Source organism: Carcharodon carcharias, chromosome 12 (assembly GCF_017639515.1).
Source record: "Carcharodon carcharias isolate sCarCar2 chromosome 12, sCarCar2.pri, whole genome shotgun sequence".
NCBI classification, from domain to species: domain Eukaryota; kingdom Metazoa; phylum Chordata; class Chondrichthyes; order Lamniformes; family Lamnidae; genus Carcharodon; species Carcharodon carcharias.
The window spans coordinates 32,073,306-32,090,870 of record NC_054478.1 but is presented as its reverse complement, the minus strand read 5'-3'; the positions used below and the strand labels follow the sequence as shown (position 1 = coordinate 32,090,870).

The 17,565-nt window shown below is 40.9% G+C and overlaps 1 protein-coding gene across 9 annotated transcripts in view; it reads left to right on the top strand.

Moving 5' to 3' along the window:
• The window catches only part of clasp1a (cytoplasmic linker associated protein 1a), a 307,929-nt gene that overhangs the window by 273,520 nt on the left and 16,844 nt on the right, over positions 1 to 17,565 (top strand). For all 9 annotated transcript variants that reach the window (XM_041201534.1, XM_041201541.1, XM_041201539.1 and 6 more), the window contains 2 exons: positions 11,228 to 11,418; positions 13,547 to 13,675. In XM_041201534.1, the coding sequence (XP_041057468.1) occupies positions 11,228 to 11,418; positions 13,547 to 13,675 (320 nt within the window). The remainder of the gene's footprint in view (positions 1 to 11,227; positions 11,419 to 13,546; positions 13,676 to 17,565) is intronic.

Sequence of the window (17,565 nt, the reverse complement as noted above, 5' to 3'; positions counted from 1 at the left end):
ACTTGTGCTCTGATGCTGAAGATGTGAGCAGGATTCTCAATGAGTACTTTGGCTCTTTGTTCACTAAGGAGAGGGATGAAGCAGATATTCTAGCTAAGAGGAGGACTGTGAAATATTCAATACAATAACCATAGTGAGAGGGGATTTACTGGAGGGACGGCAAGGGTGTGGGAACCACGAGAAAATATTAGAGAGAGGAATACCAGAGTGTACAAAACACTGTGAGGGACAGATATAACTAGTATGGTATATAGTAAGTTAATAGGTCAAGTCTGGGTGAGGAAGAAAGTAACAAAATCTAAATCGGCACGTATGTGAATGCACGGAGTATAGTAAATAAGATTGGGGAGTTACAGGCGCAGATTGCCATATGGAAGTATGATGTTGTGGCGATAACAGAGACCTGGATCAAGAAAGGGCAGAGCTATGTGTTAAGTATTCCTGGGTACAAGGTGTTCAGAAAAGATAGGAAAGGAGGAGGGGTGGCCATATTGGTTAAGGAGAGCATTGCAGTGCTGGAGAAAGAGAATGTCCCCATGGGTTCAAGGATAGAATCAATTTGTCTAGAGCTAAGGAACAAAAAGGGTGCAATTACATTGCTCAGTGTAGTCTATAGACCGCCAACTAGTGAGAAGGATGTAGAAGAACAAATCTGAAGGGGAATTGCAGAGGGATGCAAGCATTATAGAGTAGTTATAATGGGGGACTTTAATTGTCCGAATGTAGACAGGGTCAGTGATCATGTAAAGGGTGGAGAGGGGCAAAAGTTCTTAGATTGTGTTCAGAAAAATTTTCTACAGCAGTATGTGTCCAATCCAACAAGAAAAGATGCTCTGTTGGGCCTGCTTCTTGGAAGCGAGGTGGGCCAAGAAGATCAAGTGTCAGTGGGGGAACATTTAGGAGACAGTAATCACTATTGTATGTTTTACGATGATGATAGAAAAGGACGATAGGCAATCCAGAGTAAGAATAATTAACTGGATGAGAACCAACTTTGGGGCAAGAACGGAGCTGGGCCAGATAGACTGGAACGAAGGATTGGCGGGAAAAACTGCAACTGAACAATGGGTTACCTTTTAAAAAGAGGGTTGGTTCGGGCACAGTCAAGGCATATTCCAACGAAAGGGAAAGGTAGGGCAAACAAATCCAGAGCTCCCTGGATGAAAAAGGAGATAGAAATTAAGATAAAAAAGAAAAAGTGTACTTATGACAGGTGTCAGGCAGAAAAATATAACTGAGAACCAAGAGGAATAGGGGAGGTGAAAAAGCATACTAGAGAAGCGAAGAGGGATTATGCGATAAAACTAGCAGCCAACATAAAGGGGAATCCCAAAGCCTTCTATAGGCATATAAGTAGTAAAAAGGAGGAATAAGATCATAAGACGTAGGAGCAGAAGCCGGCCATTCAGCCCATCGAGTCTGCTCCGCCATTCAATGACATCATGACTGACCTGATAATCCTGAACTCCATTTTCCTGCCTTTTTCACATAACCCCTGATTCCCTTACTGATTAAAAATCTGCCTACCTCAGCCTTGAATATACTTAACGACCCAGCCTCTACAGCCCTCTGTGGCAAAGAATTCTGTAGATTGACTACCCTCTGAGAGAAGAAATTCCCGCTCATCTCTGATTTAAATGGGTGCCCCCTTACTCTGAGATTATGCCTTCTGGCCCTAGACGCTCCCATAAGAGGAAACAACCTCTCAGCATCTACCCTGTCAAACCATCTAAGAATCATATATGTATCAATAAGGTCGCCTCTCATTCTTCTAAACTCCAATGAGTACAGGCCCCACCTACTCAACCTCTCCTCATAAGAAAATCCCTCCATCCCCGGGATCAATCTAGTGAACCTTCTCTGGACTGCCTTCAATGCCAGTATATCTTTCCTTAAATAAGGGGAACAAAATTGTTCACAGTATTCTAGGTGTGGTCTAACTAGTGCCTGGTATAGTTTTAGCAAGACTTCCCTATTTTTATACCCCATTCCCTTTGAAATAAAGGCCAACATTCCACTTGCCTTAACTGTTACCTGCTGAACTTATATGCTAGTTTTTTAGGGATTCATGCACAAGGAGCCCCAAATCCCTCTGTGCTGCAGCTTTCTTCAGTCTTTCTCCATTTAAATAATATTCAGCTCCTCTAATCTTCCTGCCGAAATGCATAACCTCACAGTTTCCCACATTATATTCCATCTGCCACGTTTTTGCCCACTCACTTAACCTGTCCATATCCTCCTGTAGATTCTTCGGATCATCGTCACCACCTGCCTTCCCACCTATTTTTGTGTCATCTGCAAACTTAGCGATAGTATATTCACTTCCCTCATCCATGTCATCAATATATATTGTAAATAATTGTGGCCCCAGCATTGATCCTTGTGGCACTCCACTAGTTACAGGTTGTCATCCTGAAAATGCCCCTCCCTATATCCCAATTTTTTGTCTTCTATTAGTTAGCCAGTCCTCTATCCATGCAAGTATATTTGTGGGCTCTTATTAAGTGGTCTTACGTGTGGTACTTTATCTAATGCCTTTTGGAAATCCAGATATATTACATCTAATGGTTCCCCTTTATCTATCCTATTTGTTACCTCCTCAAAGAATTCTAATGAATTTGTCAGGCATGATTTCCCTTTCCTGAAGCCATGCTGACTCTGCTTGATTATGTTATGCATTTCTAAATGCTCTGCTATTACACCCTTTATAACAGACTCCAACATTTTCCCAATGACATGTGTTAAGCTAACTGGCCTATAGTTACTGTTTTTTGTCTCCCACCCTTTTTGAATAAGAGTGTTATATTGGCAGTTTTCCAATATTCTGGGACTTTTCCAGAATCTAAGGATTCTTGGAAAATTACTACCAGTGCATCTGTTATCTTTGCAGCTATTTCCCTTAATATCTTAGGATGCAACTCATCAGGTCCAGGTGACATATCGGCCTTTAGCCCCATTCGTTTCCCAAGTACTTTTTCTCTAGTGATAATTATTGTATTTATTTCCTTCCCTTTTGCTCCATGATTATTTAGTATTTTTGGTATGGGCCAATTAGTAGGGTTGATTAGGTACCTAAAAGGGAATTTATACATGGACGAAGGGACCATGGCTGACGTATTAAATGATAACTTTGCATCCATCTTTACCAAGGAGGTAGATGCTACCCCAGAGCCAGCATGGATTTCTATAGGGGAAACCATGTTTAACTGACTTGCTAGAGTCTTTTGAAGAAATAACAGAAAAGATCGATGAGGGTAATGCTTTTGATGTGGTATACATGGACTTTCAAAAGGCATTTGACACTGTACCACACATCTGACTTGTGAAAAAAGTTATTGCTCATGGAACAAAATGTACAGTAGCAATGTGGATACAAAATTGGCTGAAAAATAGGACGCAGAGAGTAATGGTGAATAGATATTTTTTGGGCTGGAGGAAGGTTTGTAGTGGAGTTCCCAGGGTCGGTATTGGAACCCTTGCTTTTCCAGAGATATATTAATGACCTAGATCTTGGCGTACAGGGGTCAATTTCAAAGTTTGTGTATGATACAAAGCTTGGGAGTGTTGTAAACAGTGAGGAGGACAGTGTAGAACTTGAAAAGGACATAGACAAGTTGGTGGAGTGGGCAGATAGGTGGCAAATGAAGTTCAATGCGGGGAAGTGTGAAGTGATTCATTTTGGTAGGAAAAACATGGACAGACAATAAAAAAAAGGGGTGAAATTTTGAAGGGAATGCAGGAGCAGAAAGACCTGGGTATTTATGTGCATAGATCATTGAGGGTGGCAGGACAGGTGGAGAGAGCAGTTAATAAAGCACATAGTATCTTGGCTTTATTCATAGTGGCATAGAGGAGAAGAGCAAGGAGGTTATGCTGAATTTATATAAGACACTCATTAGACCTCAGCTGGAGTATTGTGTACAATTCTGGGCACCATATTATAGGAAGAATGTGAACACATTGGAGAGAATGCAGAAGAGGTTTACAAGAATGATTCCAGGGATGAGAAACTTCAGCTATGAGGATAGATTGGAGAGGTTGGAACTGTTCTTCTTGTAGAGAAGAAGGCTAAGAGGAGATTTGATAGAGATGTTCAAAATCATGAGGGGGGCTGGACAGAGTAGATAGGGAGAAGCTGTTCCTGCTCGTAAAAGGATCAAGAACGAGAAGGCGCAGATTTAAAGTGATTTGTAAAAGAAGCAAGTGTGACGTGAGAAAAACCTTTCTCACACAAGAAGTGATTCAGGTCTGGAAAGCACTGCCTGGAAGTGTGGTAGAGGCAGGTTCAATCGAGGCATTCAAGAGGGTATTAGATGATTATTTAAATAGAAACAATGTGCAGGGGTACGGAGAAAAGGCAGGGCAATGACATTAGATCATCATGCTCACTTGGAAAGCCGGTGCAGACACACTGGGCTAAATGGCCTCCTTCTGTGCTGTTAAAATTCTGTGATCCTTGAAGGTGGTTAAGTCACCAGGGCTGGATGGATTGTATCCTCGGCTGCTAAAGGAAGCCAAGGAGGAAATTGCGGATGCTCTGAGGATCATTTTCCAAGCCTCACTAGATACAGGTGAGGTACCAGAGGATTGGAGGTCTGTGATCATTGAACCATTATTTAAAAAGGGTACGAGGGATAAACCAAATAATAATAGGCTAATTATTCTGTCTTTGGTGGTGGGCAAATTATTAGAATCAATTCTGAAACACAGGATAAACTGTCACTTAAAAAGCAATAGATTAATCAGGGATGGTAAGTATGGTTTTGTTAGGGGAAAGTCATGTCTTACTAATTTAATTGAATTTTTTGAGGAAGTAACAAGGAGGATTGATGAGGATAATGCAGTGGATGTTGTCTACATGGTTTTTAGTAAGGCATTTTACAAGGTTCCACATGGCAGACCGGTCAGAGAAGTAAAAAATCCATGGGAGACGACGAATGTGGCGAGTTGGATTCAAGATTGTTTCCTGTCACTGAGCCAAAGAGTAATGGTTGATGGATGTTTTTGCGAATGGAAAACTTTCCAGTGGCGTTCGACAGGGCTCAGTGTTGGGCCCCTTGCTGTTTGTTGTATATATTACTGATTTGGACTTAAATGTGGGTGGCATGATTGGGAAGCAGACAGATGACACAAAAATTTGGCATGTAGTTGATGGTGAAAAGGATGGCTGTTGTCTCCAGAATGATATCAATGGTTTGGTTGAGTGGGCAGAAGAGTGGCTGATGGAATTCAATCCAGAGAAGTATGAGGTAATGCAATTGGGGAGGGCAAACAGAGCTAGGGAATACCCAATAAATGGGAGGATATTGGGATGGGTTGTGGAAGTGAGACACCTTGGTATGCGTGTCCACAGGACCCTGGAGGTGGAAAAGAAAGCATATGGAATGCTTTCCTCTATTGGACGAGGTATAGAATACAAAGCAGGGATGTAATGATGGAACTGTATAAAATGCTGGTTAGGCACAGCTGAAATTTTGTATACAATTCTGGTTGCCACTTTACAGGAAGGACACAATTGCTCTGGAGATAATACAGAGGAGATTGACAAGAATGTTGCCAGGTCTTGAAAATTGCAGCTATGAGGAAAGTTTGGATAGGCTGTAGGGTTGTTTTTCTTGGAACTGAGGAGGCAGAGGGGTGACCTGATTGAGATGTACAAGATTATGAGGGGCCTAAATAGAGTAGACAGGGATGCCCTGTTTTCCCCTAGCAGGGGCCAAATACCAGGGGGCACAGATTGTAGATTGGGTGATTGGTAGAAGGAATAGAGGGGACGTTAAGAAAAACCTTTTCACCCAGAGGGTGGTGGGCACTTGGAATTCACTGCCTGGTTTGGTGGTGGAGGCAGAAACCCTCAACTCATTTAACAGGCACCTGGATCTGCACCTAAAGTGCTGTAACTTGCAAGGCTACAGACCAAGTGCCGGAAGGTGAGATTAAAATGGGCAGCTAGTTTTTTTCAAATTCTTTTTTGACCAGCTGTGTGGCCTCTTTCTGTGCTGTAACTTCTCTATAATTCTATACCAAGCATAACTCCCTTTCTGTTCTTTGAAGCATTTCATAGGATCTTTTAAGTCTATCCACAAGGCAGGTGGGGTCTCAGTTTAATACCCAAAAGACAAAACCAACAATGCAACATTCACTCATGCTGTCAATCCAGATTATATGCTCAAATCTCTGGAGTCAGAGTCATAAATTGTAACATAGCTATTAGATTAGCATAGATAGCATAATGACCTACACTGGTGTATAAACTGGAAACATAACCGTGTATAAATAATATCCTTCTAAGTAGATGAGGAAGTTGGTGGCATATTGGTAATGTCACTGGACTAATGCACGCGGACATGGGTTCAAATCCCATCACAGCAGCTGGTGGAATTTAAATACAATTAATAAATCTGGAGTATAAAGCTAGTCTCAGTAATGGGGACCATAACCACCATCATCAATTGCCGGAAAATGCCCTTTAGGGAAGGAAATCTGCCATCCTTGCCTGGCCTGGCCTACATGTGACTCCAGATCCACTGTATTGTAGTTGACTCTTAACTGCACTCTGAAATGGTCTAACAAGCCACTCAGTCTAAGGCCAATTAGGGATGGGCAACAAAGGATATGCAAATCCCATGAAAGAATAAAAAAAATATGCTTGCAATTTTGCTATAGAATTCTGTTTGATGGCATGTTTGCTTTTATGGCTTGCAGTATTCCCTTATGACATTGTTTATTTGGACACTCAGAAGGAAATTAATAAATTTTCATACAAAAAACCTTGAATTGCATCAAAGCTACAGACAACAGTGTTGAATTTGGGGCTGGAAGAGGATCTGTAGGTTAAAACAGGAACTTGTGCGGCATTTTTACCAGCTTGAGAAAGGTGTTAACTGCGGTCTGGTAGGCCCAGTGTTTTGATCATTGTTCCTAACCTACGCAAGTGGTCTGTTTAACCCAAGTCATTTGTAAATTCATCATAATACTAACAATGCTAATGCAGGGGAGAGTATTAGAGACAAGGTGCAGTTGAAGACCAGGTTTTCAGAAGAATTCAAATTGGTTCTACAATTGAGCAAATAAATAGAAAATTAAAATTCCACGCTGATGAACTTCCTAAGTTGAAAAAAAAGCCATAAATAAACAATGATTGAAATTAAATTAGCACAAGGAAACCTAGAGAAAAATATATGGTTAATACTAGAAAGATTACTTTGGGCAGAATTTTCCCCCCATTGTGGGGGAAGTTCAGGAGTGGGCACGTGCGGGCGTGACGCCGATCGGCGCCCCCAATTGGGGGTGCACCGCCATTTTACGTGGGCGGGCCAATTAAGGCCTGCCCAGCGTGACGTCCACCAGGAAGTGCTATGCGCTTCCCGTGCGGGCAGGGGTGAATTCCCTAAGCTGAGAGTGTGCTCTTTCCTGCATATGTGCGAAAGAGCACACTCATGTCCCTGAGGCTAAGTGCTGCCTCAGGGAGATCGGCACCAAATTCAAAAATTCTAAATATAGAAAAATAAACTTTCCCTGACATCCCCTCATGTGACACTGTCACATGAGTTGGGGCATGTCCATCACTTTTAATTAAACTGATATTACATTTTTAAAAACCTGCATGAAACCTCATCCCGCCCATGGATGAGGTTTCATGCTTTTTCTGAAGCCCACCAGGGCTCCCAGCCTACCTGCCAACATTAAGGTTGGACGGGCAGGTTCTTTAACGAGTTCAATTACTTTTGAAATGGCCTCAGTTGGCCGTTGACAGGTCGGCGGGCACACAGCTCATTTGGCTGTGCCGCCGCCAACCTGAAAATTGAAATGATGCGAGGTGACATCATCCCGCATCATTTTACACATCGGTGAGCAGGCCCCACCCCCCACTTACCAACCTCAATATCCTGCCCTTTGTGTCTAGGAAATGTATTGAATCAATTTAAAATCTAATAAAATGTCAAAAAATACAATTTCACTGGAGTTATGTTAGTGCTTTATAAAGCATTGCTCAAACCAAAACCATGCTTATTGTATTATGTTTTGTTATACAACCACAGCCCAGCTATATGTGCACCATAAGCGTTATTGAAGGGATCAAGAAGAGCAACAAAACTACTCCTAACATGTGTTCTGGAAGAGTTATGAGAAATGGCGAAGTTTAAAGCTTCCAGTCTAGAAAGAAAGCAGTTACGGAGGGACATTGTCAAAGTACAGTATTTAAAATTTTAAAAGTAAACTTGGATTACTACTTTGAAATAAACCAGTAAAGTAGGACCAGGAGGATATAAATAGGAACTAGTGAAAAGTAAATTTAAAACAGATATTGAGAAGAATTTTGTTGCTCAAAAAGTGATGAGTTTATGGGAGGTAATGGCCTAGTGGTATAGTGGCTGGAGACCAATCCGGAGACCAATGCTCTGGGGACTTGGATTCGAATCTCACCAAGGCAGATGATGGAATTTGAGTTTCAATTTTTAAAAATTTGGAATTAAAAGTCTAATGATGACCATGAAACCATTGTCGATTGTTGTAAAAACCCATCTGGTTCACTAGTGTCCTTTAGAGGGAAGGAAATTTGCTGTCTTTACCTGGTCTGGCCTACATGTGACTCCAGCAATGTGGTTGACTCTTCAATGCCCTCTGAACAATGGCAATTAGGGATGGGCAATAAATGCTGGCCTAGCCAGTGATGCCCCCCCCCCACCTCATGAATGAATTTTAAAAAAGTTGGAATGGTTTGCCAGCTGGACAGTGGAGGAGGGAACATTGGTGTCATTCAGACAGATGCATGTGGAGGTCAGTTTTAAGTACTGGGGGTTTGGACCATAATGGATCACAGCCTATTTTTGTCCTCAACTTTTCTCTCTTTTTCTTTTCTCTATTCATTATTTTCCTTCCCACTTCTCTCTATCACTTTTCACCTATCAAATCCTTGTTCCTTCTCTTCCTGAAGCTATTGAATCCTTGTTGGGGTACAGTCCTTGGATGCATTTCAGTACCTCGCTCAGGTGGCTGTTATTCGTGTGTAAGCCTTAACTGTAGAGTGTCTGCATGCCATTCAACTAAGGGGCACCTCAGCCAGTATCAGTCGTGTCCTCACCAATTGTGTGTGTGTTAATGAACCTTTTTATCTTGCACTCATCAGGACAAACATAAGAATGCCAAATTTCAAGCAACTCAAGCACTTTATACTATAGGAAAAAAGAGTGTTGATTAGTTGACAAATCAACTCTGGCTGAGGCGTTGTCATGGCGAAAGCATTGGCAACTTCAGGCTCCCCAAACTCCTGCCTAATCCAAAAAAGGTGCAAGGCTTGAACATATCCCTTTTATTTGCAGAGAGTGAGTCCATGAGTATGAATGTATGTCTCTTCTAGCAAACGTAAATGAGCCACATTATGATCTCAACTGATTATCTTAAATTGTTCTTAGTATAGCTATTAACACACTCAGAATTGTTCAGCCAATACTGCCCAATCGCAGAATCACATCCTACCATAGATGTTTTGTTTTGGGTTTTGCAAGCACAGTCTAAACTCTGCCTATTATGAACAACCAAAGAAACATGCTGTTTCGTGAAACTAACACTTTTTCATTGTTATTGTGGTTTATTGTAAAGTAAGTTTATGGGTATGAGTATAGATGGTTCTGTCTGTGAGATTTAATTGAATTAGAGTCAGATAGACTATAAGCTTGAAATTATCAAAAATTAGGGGTAAAAGGCATTTGAAATGCTAATGAGCAAACATGGATGAGGACTTAGCATGTAGGGTATGAAGGAAATTTGCCCCATTTTTAGATAAATGAAGGAGTTGTTTAGGTTTCAAAGGGATAATGGGATATTTACAACTAACAAGATAAGCAAGGCCAAGCATTGTGTTTGTTTTTACCAAATGTACTGACCATATTGGCAACATGAAAGATTTTTATATTATGGAAATAGTAAATTTCCAAAGACAGTTATAACAATGGAATTTACAGTTTAAAGTGAGAGAAACACATAAAGAAGGATGGAAGGTTATGTTGGGGGGGAGGAGTGGGGGGGGGGTGGGGTGGCATGTAAGATGTAAAATGTCTGTGTGAAACAGCTTTGGGGAATCCTTCAGCTGTGCAGAAGTTTGCTGTGTCCAGTAACCAAAGGTGGAGGAAAGCCTTTGGAATTCAGCTGTCAAGTGGATGTTTGTGGTGACTTTGCTGGGTTGATATAATTTAAAATCTATTTTGGACTGTTGCCTTAAGGAGGGTGTGTAGTTGGGAGTCAGGTTAATTAGGGACGTTGAGATTTGTTATTGCATTAAGTAACTATAATCTTATGTATGTGCTTGAAATGTTTTCTTTTGTTAATAAATGTTTTGATTTAGCTTTTAAAATCTCTAAAGGTGTTAGTGGACTCAGTACTTCCGATTTCAGTGCACAAATCTTCTTGCCATAAATACAAATTGTAGAACCGTTGTGATAGCGTGACCAAATTTCCCTTATGGATTTGGCTTGCCTGGCACACATCACCTGTCACGTCATAACAGCTGTTTGATTCGATCAACCATTCGCTAAGACGTACAGCCTGTGCACCGGCACTGAAATTCTTACATGGTGTTGCTCAGTTGTGTGGTAGAAAACGTTGTTTTGGACTGCCAACAGCTGATAGTGGAATATACCACTCATGTAGCCACTACATAGTAGCAATGTGTCATGGCTTGCTTAACTTGCTGTTCAAATTTTTTGAGATACTTTGCCTTTCCAGGATAATTTGAGGCAGACCGGGTACTTTTCAAGACCATAAGTGGTGCTCTTTGGCCCATTTGCACAATACACAATGAACAATGATCTGATCAGGGTAGCCATCATGCCGCAGGATTGCTTTGATCTGCTTTTGCGAGATCGTTGTGAAGATGAAAGTCCAAAATTTACTTGGCTGGAATTGAGAATGTTGAAGTCTCAAACATGAGATCTATCTATCTTTGATCTTTTGCAATATATTGTAAACCTATTTTAATTTTTACAACATATCTTGAAACATATTCTAGTTGGAAAAAACTACGTAATTGTAACACTTAAAAACAGTGAAGTTCCTTGAAACAGTGAACCTGTGTTTGGCGTACAGCTGTCTAGCATCATATCCTTAACTATCACGCAAAGAGAAAGGTGTAGTTCAGTATTGTAATTCTCATATGCTACAACCTTTTTGATCAAAAGAAATGGATACTTTGAAAGATTTCAGGAATATATTTTTTTCCTTCTGGCAGTTCCCATTGACCATTCAGATTTGGTTGCTGACCTTCTGAAAGAACTTTCCAACCACAATGAGCGAGTTGAAGAGCGGAAGGCAGCACTATTGGAGCTCTTAAAAATAACCAGAGAGGATACCCTGGGGGTTTGGGATGAGCATTTCAAGACTATTCTGCTTTTGCTTCTAGAGACCCTAGGAGACAAGGATGTAAGTAATTCTTCACAGCCCACAGTGAGTGAAAATCCTGCATTTACCTAAGGAACAAAATGGTATTTTGCATCAGCAGGGTTCGATGTTCATAAGATAGCTGTGTAGCTTGTTCAAAATAAGTAAATTCTTCCAGTTTATCAGGACTGGACTAAACCAGCCGACCTGCTATATTTAATATGGCATCTCTTGAGGTTTTTAGTAAAATGTTTCTTCAGTTAATCCAAGTTTCCAAAACTCTTTCCCACCCTCAGAAGAATCCTTGTTCACTCTTGGGTCGGTTCAAGATAGACTGCAGACAGATAATATAAAATGTGGAAAAGTGAAATATTGCAGATGCTGCAAATCAAAAGTAGAAAATGCTGGGAATAATCAGCAAGTCTGTGGAGAGAAAAACAGTTAATGTTTCAAGTCGATGACCTTTTATCAGAACTAGGCAAAGTTAGAGGTGAAACGGGATTTAAGCTAGTGAAATGGAGATGGGGGGCTGCGGGGAAGAGCATGGGAAAAGAATTCTGTGACAAAGTGGAAGGCAAGAGAGCTTAAATGTCAAAAGGGTACATGTTGCAAGGCCAAAGGGAGAGGTAATGGGACAAGTAAAGAAATAAAACGTGTCTAGGGAAAGTGTGAATGACGGGATCATAAACAGCTGTTGCCTGAAAGGAAACTAAAGAGAGAAACGAGAGTAAAACCAAAACTAGCAAAAAAGAAGGAAACAAAATGCATGGCAGAGGTTACCATCTAAAATTGTTGAACTCATATTGAGTCCAAAAGGCTGTAATGTGCCCCATGGAAAGATGAGTTGATGTCCCTTAAGCTTATGTTGAACATTTTTGGGATAGTACAGGAGGCAGAGGACAGAAAGATCAGAGTGGGAGCAAGGTGGACAGTTAAAATGGCAGGCGACAGAAGCTTGGACTGAACAGCAATATTCCACAAAGCGGCTACCCAATCTGCTTTTGATCTCCCCAATGTAGAACTGACCAGATTGCGAGCAGTGAATATAGAATATTAAATTGAAAGACGTAGAAGTAAATTGCTGTTTGATCTGGAAATAATGTTTGGGGCCTTGGACAGTGTGAAGGAAAGAGGAACTCCTTCATTTGCATGGAAAAGTGCTGTGGAGAGGGGAGGTGGTGTTGGAGATGACTGAGGAAAGGATAGGCTAAAGCACAGAGGGATTTTGGAATGTTAAAAGGGGAGGGAAGGGGGAGATGTGTTTGGCAGACGATGATCTGTTGAATATGGAAGCTGGTGTGATGGAAGGTGAGTACAAGAGGAACCCTATCATGGTTCTGGGAGGGAGGGTAAAGGATGAAAGTAAAAGTGCCTGAAATGAATGGACACGGCCAAGGGCCCTGTCAACCAGGGGCATGAGGAGGGTCCGGTGGGGCAAGTGGAATCCTTGGTTGAGGGAAAAGGAAAACATATCAGAACACTAATATGGAAATTTGGAATATTTTGACATTTTCACTGTTAACTGCTGTGCGCCCGTTCAAGCAATTTGAAATACAGTGCAATCCTTTCAACATGCAAGTGATTGAAACAAGACAAAAGGGTATTGAAAAGGGCAGGAGGGATGGAATTGACCTTGGGATCCTTTTCAAAAGATTTAAATTAATGTGATCGTTAATCCATTTGCACCTTGGCTTAAACAGAAACTTAATATCAGTGTATCATAGGAAATAATTGGACCTACCCATGTTTATAAGCCTCTTATCGGGACAGGATGCATATTGTTCATCATGTAGAAAGCTATAAATACATTTTGTGATTTGACTTAATACACAGGTAATCCGTACAAGTAAAACGCTACTTTTGAATGTTCACGGATTTACAACTAGCAAACATGTAATAAAATCATAATTGTTCACTAGGAGAAAATTTCCTAAGCTAAATATTTTAATCCCTGACACCCCTACCAAATACAAGCTTCAGAAGATTTTTCTTTTTGACGTCTTGCCATGACTGTTGTGTGTTCTCTATACTGCTGTTAACTACTGGTGAAGTAGCCCTTAACTTGAACTGCAACTCTATCTTTGGAAAGGAATTGTATGAAAATACAGCAATGCATAAATGTATTTACAAATCAAATTCTTTCTGTCCCTCCTTCACCCTTCCCCTCAAGCACTCCATTAGAGCATTAGCCTTAAGAGTTCTACGAGAAATCCTGCGCAACCAACCGGCAAGGTTTAAAAACTATGCAGAGCTAACGATTATGAAAACGCTAGAAGCACACAAAGATTCCCACAAAGAGGTGAGTTGAGTTTCAGTATCTTTCAGTAATTCTCGAATTCTTTTTATAAAAGGCTGCTCAACAAACTTTTTCAGTTAATTTATTTTTTTAGATTGATATTAAACATCCTTCGATGGGTTAAACATATTTCAGAAGATTAGTAAAGTACAGCCAGGTATCTGGCAAATGAAGAAATTACTGATTGGTGACATTGAAAAAGAGATACATGAAACGTAATATATTTTCAGTGGGAATTGAATTAGAAGTCTCTTGTTACGTAAGGTCAGACAAATGGTACTCGGAGTATTGTAATGGCCTGGATAAAAGCTGAGACTGTCCATTCTTCTTCAGGGCATTGTGGCTGTAGTATATACTGTTTCTCATGCACTGAATCAACTCTTCAAAGCTGCTTAGGTAGCACCTCCTGAACCCACAATCTCCCCCTGACCTCAAAGGGCAGCAGATGCATTGGCCACCATCACCTCCAAGTTGCATACCATCCTGACTTTGGAATATATTACTGTTCCTTCATTGTCACTGAGTCTTAATCCTGGAGCACTCTACGTAACAGTGCTGCCTTCACCACAAGGTAGCGATTAAGCCTCCTTTAGTACACTGTATGCAGCTTTGGGTCCCATATATAGAAAGGGAATTTAAATCATAGGGACCATGCAGCAGAGATTCACCAGGGTTGACCAACTATTGTTATGAGGAGAAATTTAAGATACTGAGACTATTTCCACATGAGTATTTTTTCTTAATTCCTGCATCCTCCTTTCTGAGGTTTTGACAACAGCTGAGATATGGTTTTGAGGGAACTAATAACTGCCACCTCCAAGTATCATTCTTGAGGCTATACTGAGCATATTGACAGATTATTCAGTCATGGAATGCATCACACCTGAATCTAACCCCTTCCTTGCACTCAACATAAGCACTTTCCAGGAGCAGACTGATGATAATTACCAGGAGCAGGAATTAAAATTTGATTTTTACCTACCCCAGCCCTTGGCACTGAGACCAATTATGGAGCACTGCTGCAGCCCTGGCTCAGATCAGCTACATCAGCATGCAATCAAACTTGTGTGCAGCTATGTAGTGCAGGTCCCAAGTTTATTTTTTGTCTTATTGATCAGGACGTACTGACGTAGAATAGTTAGTAAACTGGGTAGTGTGAAATTAATTAATGTATGTAGTTGAATTTGAATCATCTCTTAGTTTTCTTGTGTACCTTTGATCATAATTCAGCTCCCAAAATGTCTGTTTAAGTGATTCAGTCAAGCCAGCATTTGTTATATAAACAACAAAAATTAAATAATAAAATAATGGAATAGAAAATATTTTTACTGTTAGTGATTAGAAGTGTGAAACTGCTGCCTATCTGGAGACTTTATGTTTAGTTTCTATCAGCACATACTTCAACCATCCAGCATTCTGAATTCATGTTTAGCAGCATTGTACTCTGAAACTGAATGCAGGAACATTGAAAATGGTCGCAGCCAACATGAAACTATATTCCTTGATTTGCAACTAAAATGTGAAACTTAAGTGCCTGGAAATGTAATTTTAATGTTGTAAATTGGTAGAAAATAATTTAATGCTCAGAAGTAAGATTTCCACGTGAACCTTTCTGGGAAGTATTTCTTTAAATAATTGACCAAAATTTTCATTTGAGTCATTTGGGTTCACTGCCCTCTTCCTCCCTAAATCTCTCGCTTCGTGTAAACTCCCCAACCATATACTAGTCCGCCCTTGACCTTGCCACCTCACATGGCTTTACTAGTCCCATTATATCAATCACAGATAAGTCCATCCCTGATCAAATCCTTGAGCAGGATTTTCCCCTCTGCGATTTGGGGGTGGGGCCCACTCGCCGACAGGAAAATGACGCAGGATGACGTCGGGAGGAACCCCTGATGTCACCCTGGACCCTTTAAGTTTTTAGGAAGGCGGGCGGACAGTGAAATCAGCTGTCCGCCCGCCGACCTGTCAGTGGCCAATTGAGGCCATTGACAGGCTCATTAAAATAATTAAAGACCTGCCTGTCCAAGCTTAAGGCTGGCGGGCAGGCAAGGAGCCCCAGCAGACTTCCGATTATTCGTGAAACTTCATCCGCTGGTGGGATGAAGTTTCATGTCCGTTTTTTAAACATTTAATAAATTTTATGTGTTTATTATTAACATGTCCCATCTCGTGTGGCATTGTCACATAAGGGGGACATGTTGATAATTTCAATATTTATCTATTTTTAGACTTTACTTACCTGTCACGAATCTCCCTGAGACAGGACTTTGCCTCAGGGAGCAGTGCGCTCTTTTGCACGCATGCGCAAAAGAGCGCACTTTGACAATTGGGGATTATCCTGGAATGCAAAGATAACCCCTGGCTTGTTTTCACTACTGCAAGCAATCTTCTTAAAACCCTGTCCCCTGCCTCCTTCGCCTTCACCTCAAACAATAAGTGTGAGGAGCTCATGGGCTTCTTTGTCACCATCAGTTGCCTCTGTTGTGTCTGCCCCACTTGTTCACAAACCCACAGTTACCCTGAACTCTCATCTTTCTCTAGTTTATCTCCTATTATCCCTCATGTCCTTTCTGAGCTCATCTTGTCTGTGAGACGCACCTCTTGCTTCATTGACCCTATTCCCACTAAATTGCAGACCACCAAACTTCCCTTCCTGGACCCATGTTAGCTGATATTGTAAATGGTTCTCTCTCTTCGGTATTGTCCCTCCCCTTTAAATCTGCCATCATCAACTCTCTCCTCAAAAAAAACTAACCCTTGATCCCAGCATCCTTGAAAACTACCATCACAACTCCAACAGCCCTTTCCTCTCAAGTCCTTGCATGTGTTGTTGTCTCTAAAACCTGTGCCCTTCTTTCCCAGAACTTCATGTTCAAATCCCTATAATTAGGTTTTGGTCTCTGCCACAGTACTGAAATGTTTCTTACCAAAATCACAAATGATATCCCATGTGACTATGACAAAGATAAAATATATCTCCTCGTCTGTTGAGGAAGGCATTAGTGTTGATTATTAAAGAGGTTATAGCTAGGCACTTAGAAAAGCTGAAGGTAATCAGGAAGAGTCAGCATGGTTTTATGAAAGGGAAACCATGTTTAACCAATTTATTAGAAGGAGTAACATGTGCAGTGGATAGAGGGGAGCCTGTAGACGTTCCATACTTGGATTTCTAGAAGGCATTTGATAAGGTGCCACATCAAAGATTATTGCGGAAAATAAAAGCTCATCATTTAGGGGTAACATATTAGCCTGAATAGAAGATTGGCTGGCTGGCAGAAAAAAAAGAGTATGCATAAATGGGTCTTTGTCTGATTGGCAGGGTGTGACGGTTGGAGTCCCACAGGGTCAGTGCTGAAGCCTCAACTTTACATCAATGACTTAGATGAGGAGAGCGAAGGCATGGTAGCTAAATTTGCAGACCACACAAAGATAGGTAGGAAAGTATGTTGTAAAGAAGACATAAGGAGTTTGTATACTGATATAGATAAGTTGAGTGAGTGGACAAAAATCTGGCAGAAAGAGTATAATGTGGGAAAATGTGAAGTTGTTTGGCTTGGCAGGAAGAATAAAAATGCAGAGTATAACTTAAAAAGAGAACGACTCCAGAATTCTGAGGTACAGAGGGATCTAGGTGTTCTCATGCATGAGTCACAAAAAGTTGGTATGCAGGTACAGCATGTAATCAAGAAAGCCAATGGAACGCTGTCCCTTATTACAAGAAGAATTGAAAATAAAAGTAAGGATGTTATGCTTCAGTTATGCAGGGCATTGGTGAGACCACATCTCGAATACTGTGCGCAGTTTTGGTCTCCTTATTTAAGGAAGGGTGTAAATGCGTTGGAGGGGATTTACTATATTGATACCTAGAATGAGAGGGTTATCTTATG